Source organism: Centruroides sculpturatus, unplaced genomic scaffold (assembly GCF_000671375.1).
Source record: "Centruroides sculpturatus isolate CEXI.00-Female unplaced genomic scaffold, Cexi_2.0 scaffold7, whole genome shotgun sequence".
NCBI classification, from domain to species: Eukaryota; Metazoa; Arthropoda; class Arachnida; order Scorpiones; family Buthidae; genus Centruroides; species Centruroides sculpturatus.
Window position 1 is genome coordinate 211,977 of NW_019384510.1, and position 5,371 is coordinate 217,347.

The window sequence follows — 5,371 nt, forward strand, 5'->3', positions numbered from 1 at the left end:
GATCTGGTTACTACCATCATAAATTTCTCCACAGAATGTGGGTGTGTGGTCACTCTTAGCTTCATTTCTCCCCATAGACCTTACTGGCATGGGTGTCCCTACCAGGAGCTTGTGCTCCAGCCTGCATTGCCCTATGGATCAGTAAAATTACTGGGCTCTCCCACCACGACCAGGTGGTGACCACGGGAGAGTTATTATTATTATTACCATAATAATAATAATATCTTATCATCATATTATTACCTTTCAAATTTTAAAGCATACAAGGACTTTATAGATATAATGCATTTATTACTTTTAAAAATATTAGAAATAAATATGCATCATTTATATTATTACAATTATAGATTTAATTATAATTTCAAATTTTAAACCACTTATAAAAAATTTAAAATATAAATATCAGACTTATCTGATAACTGTTTACTATGTTAACTAATGTTGTATAATAGTATGTATAAAGTACTTGTACTGCATTATATTTTTAAACATTAGATAGAGAGGATTTGTCACAATTTTATGAAGAAACAACATTCTTACGAAATATTCATATTCACACTAGCTCCCGCAACCTGTTTCTCTGAAGAGGCCAATATGAGGGTGGAAACCACGTCCACTAACGAAGCTGTCATACCTCCATGAAGAAGTCCGTTTGTATTTTCATGTTCTTTACATATCAACATTTCACAGGTGCAGCTAGTTGCTCCTGCCGATATTACTTTTAACTGTAAAAAAATATTATTAAAAGTAGTTATTTGAGATGAGAATATACATTTATTTATTCATATAGATAATGGAATGAAGACAAATAACAGACTTCTTAGTGAAGAAAATAAACAAAATTATCCAAACAAAAATAAATCAAAATATTAATACAAACAATAAATAATTATTAAGATAAGAACATTAACATCAAAACATTATAAAATATAGTATGGAAATAAAAAATGTTATAAAATAATTTTAATTAAGTCCAAATGAAGCTTATCTTCAACTTAAAATTAAAAAACACCATCTGAAAAAAAAAACATGTATCAGGTCAGTCCATAAGTTTGTGCCTATTTTATGACCTTGAGAAAAATCTTGTTTTGCTGTTAAAAATGCCAGTCTAATGTGATACTTTTTACACTGAAGTGTTAAATTGGATCTCATTCATATAATACTGTTCAGAATTGGGAACATTTCAGTTGTTTATTTTCGTTAAAATGGAAGTAACAGATGAATATAAGAGACATGTTTTATACTTTTTATTTTTAAGTGATGAGAATGCTACAAATGCAGCCAAAAAATTAAATACTGTTCATAATCAAACTGTAATTAGTGTAAGGACTGCGCAGAAGTGGTTTGAAAGATTTAGAAATAATGATTTTAGTGTGGAGGATAAGGCTCGTACTGGAAGACCCGTTGACTTTGATGATGATGCTCTCTCTGCACTAGTTGAAGCAGAACCATCTTTAACAGTTGATGAAATTGCGGAACGTTTAAATTCATCCCATGGAACTGTTCATAGACATCTACAACAAATCGGAAAAGTTTCAAAGCTAGGAAAATGGATACCACATGAACTGTCAATAGCTAACTGACAACAACGTCAACTGCTCAACTCCAAAGCTTCAACTGGGAAATTTTACCTCATCCACCATATTTGCCAGATATTGCTCCCAGTGATTATCATCTTTTTCGGAGTTTGCAGAATTTTTTAAAAGGAAAAACTTTTGAGGATGAGAACAATGTAAAAAAGGCTATTTCTGAATATTTTGATTCAAAACCGAAATCATTTTACAAAGACGGGATTAAAAAGCTACCATCAAGATGGCAAGAAATTGTACAAAATAATGGTGAATACATTATAGATTGAAATAAGATTTAATTAAAATTTTTTGTTGCTTTTTTTGTAGATAAAAATGCGCACGAACTTATGGACTGACCTGATAATTAAGAGTATAAGAGATCACATGTATGTGGCTTTGACATTGAGTAGTCTTATCTGATAAAAGAAATAATCAAAATATTTTTTATCATCATCAAAATAAGAAAAACTTAAATGTTTACTCTCAACTTTTGGCAGAATGTTCAAGGGTAAGATGAGAAATTTCATCAAATAATCAGTGGATTTTGTGTAATAACTATTATAGGTGGAATTTTAAAAATACCAACCACTAAGGTAGCAAGCCAGTCCATTAGGCACTGGTTCCAAGTCTGGTAAAGGATGAGAATTTGTGTCAGGAAGAACACCTGACTGTAAAACTTATATCCCAAAACCAAATGGAATAATGGAAAGAGAATATACAAGAGTTTGGAAATATCCTGCAAGCAACACATAGTCATGTCATCAGGAAACTTCAAGAAACGAACTTGGGCTACTGAACCAATGACAGGTTTGGCTAAAGAAATTAGTCCAATGAAAGGAAAAGAGGAGTGTGTTTAATGTTTGAATGGGAAATGACTGGAAAGAGTAGAGAGTGGACTTGATGTAATGAAGAAGACTGAGGATCTTACACCTGCAGGAAATTAGATAGAAAGGAGGTAAAGCAAGGGAGCTTTGGGATGGCTATAGACTGTTCTCTAGAGGAGCAAATGAAAAAGGGAGGAATGGATTAGGTCAGGCATGGCCAACATACGGCCCATCTAATGAATTTATGCGGCCTGTGATTAATCTTTCAATATTAGCTACTCAAGTCTGAATAGCTCAATGAAAAATTCTGATGCCTAAAAAATAAAAAAAAAAAGAAAGTCAACAACTCACTGTGCATTTAGAGCTACACTGTACTTGAGAGATTTGTAATGGAGGGTTACTCCATTACAAATCTCTTAAGTACAGTGTAGAATGTTGATAAAGCATGATAACGTGAAAAATGTATCTGTAATCTCTATGTACAATTTAGTCTCTATGGGGTGACACCACAATGTGATCTCACACCACTTCAATGTGACAAACCCTATACTTTGGTAAAACAGGACCGAAGGGGCGACATCGCGTCGGTGAAGATTGCAATGACAAGGTTCATCCGGACTGACACCACTGTGTCTTTACGGACAGATACAGTCCGTAACCATTACGTTCTCGCGCGAACGATCGCATGTGTGAGCGAACAGATTCTGGATGGAGGGAGAGACAGCGCACCGGAAGTGACTTACTCAGAGACAGGTTAACATAACTATTTAATGGGTAATTATAGGCCGTACAACATTTTGATTTTAAATATGCTAGCTTTTAGATACATTTCTACGATTGATAGATATTAGATATATATATATATTGGATATTAATGTTTTTGCAATTCCCGAGAGAGAGAAGAGAGTTTACAGAAGTTGCACGTGGCGATAAATACCTTGTATGAAATCTTGATCTGCTGCAAGTCAGTCAGACACAAAAGAAGACAGTTCTGGACAACAGTTCTTAGTTAATTAGATATTAGGCAAGGAGGTATCCAAAGGTGGGGATATATCCAAAAAAAGAGCACAGGCCATATGTAACACAGGGAAAAATAATTTCAGTGGTTCGATCGAGGAACTGGTGACGACTCCTGTACTTTGTTGTTCTGTTCTATATGTTGTACTGTTGAAATCGAAATATTAGATCAAGAGGTGATGAGAAAGCGTCGTTGTCAGGCCTGAGAACTTAACAGGTGTTTTTTCCCAGATGTGAAAGTTGACAGTTATGTATCAAGTTTATAGTTACGATGTGACATTGTGAACAAATGATGTAAACACACGGAAAGTCTGGATTCAGACCCTCACATCAAAATCTTCCTAGTGCAGCCTCTGGTTTGGCCCGTGAAAAAAGTTCTTTCCAATGTTGCCTGGGGGCGGGCAAAATCTGTTGGCCATCCCTGGATTAGGTATTATAGTCGACAAGGGAACCTATTCTGAGCTCTTCTGATAACTCAACAAGAGCGATACACAGGACATTCAATAAGTCCCTTTAGCGAAAGGCAGTTAATGAACCTTAGACAAATCGCTATTCTGTGCTCCACATTAAGTGGGTTTCACTATGGGTAGTTGGTCGAGATGCATCTGGGTTCCATGCTATCAAATAGCTATTATGCTTTAACCAAAGTTTAGTTAACATTGTATTTTTGTCACGTGACTGCAACCTGCCATTTTCTAAGCGAAGCACGTGCTCGCTCATAGCATTATTGTGTAGCAGCGTTAGTGAAATAGTTTTTACTTTTGTTTTAAAATGTCTAAAAAAGCACAACGAAGCCAGCGAACCACAAGTCGGCAGTTTGAAATGCTTCTTAATTTTATCAAAGAACACCCTAAATTAATGTCAGGGAAGTTAGATTCTTCATTTACTGTAAAGGATCGCCAGAAATTGTGGCAAGAAATAGCCAATCGTCTAAATTCCGATGGAGTTAGCTCACAAAAAGATCTGGAAAAATGGCAAAAAGTAAGTGATAGTCATAACTATATTTATATATTTTGCATGTTTAGTAATTTAAATAATTTACTGGGTCTATTTTGTCAGCCCATCCGTTAAGTGAATATTGTTTTTAAAAATTAAAATTTATGTGATAGATAATCATTTATGTATAGTGTATAGTTTACTGTAAGTTACATATATAGAATGAATTTTTTTTTTTACTAATGAATTAAAGCCAACATTAAACTTAGATAAAATCTACAAAATAAAGATTTCTATTATTACATTCTGCTAACATTTTATAATTATACAAAGTATGTCTAAGTTTCTTTGTATATTTCTATATAATTTCATGTAATTAATGTATTTTTTAGTTCATTCATTAAGAATAAAATGACAAACTTAATTTTGCCACAATTTCTGCTGCTATAAACCTTATAACCAAATTAGAATTAGTATTATGATTAAATGTCAAATGCAATACATATTATTAAATATAAACATTATTTGCATAGACTTGGAGTGACTGGAAGGCAAACATTAAAAGTAAAGCCTCACAAATAAAAAAATCATCATTTCAAACAGGAGGTGGGCCTTCACTTAATCAAAAATTAACTGAAGTTGAAGAGAGAGTTTTAAATTTAATTGGTATAACTGCTGTTTACGGAGAATCCCAAATTGATGAGGCAGGAGTTCAGGTAATAAAAATCATATTGAAATTAAAACATGCTTATTAAACTACAGTAATTATAGGAATTGTATGTATTATAGGAACCAAATGGTGCACAAGAGTTGAGTGAAAGTGCACAAGACTTATTAAACTGTATGATTGACAATACTATTTCTTGTGTACAATCAAATAATTCTACTTGTATAAATGAAGAATATCCATCTAATCAAAATACATATTTCGAACTGCCTCCAAATGATGATTGCAATCCAACTGATTGTAACCCAACTGATGGTCTACATTTGAATACTTCATTAAGAAATGTTAACAGTAAG

The 5,371-nt window shown here is 33.3% G+C and overlaps 1 protein-coding gene and 1 long non-coding RNA gene across 2 annotated transcripts in view; one reads left to right on the forward strand and one right to left on the reverse strand.

The window, feature by feature from the left end:
- The window catches only part of LOC111622372 (acyl-coenzyme A thioesterase 13-like), a 12,592-nt gene extending 11,867 nt beyond the window's left edge, over window positions 1–725 (reverse strand). The window contains exon 1 of the mRNA XM_023364729.1: window positions 541–725. Within this exon, the coding sequence (XP_023220497.1) occupies window positions 541–683 (143 nt within the window). The 5' untranslated portion in view covers window positions 684–725. The remainder of the gene's footprint in view (window positions 1–540) is intronic.
- Window positions 726–4,758: 4,033 nt separating this feature from the next.
- Window positions 4,759–5,367, forward strand: LOC111622374. The gene is made up of 2 exons (XR_002756259.1): window positions 4,759–5,064; window positions 5,138–5,367. It is a non-coding gene; the product is annotated as an uncharacterized LOC111622374 (long non-coding RNA).
- Window positions 5,368–5,371: the final 4 nt, after the last annotated feature.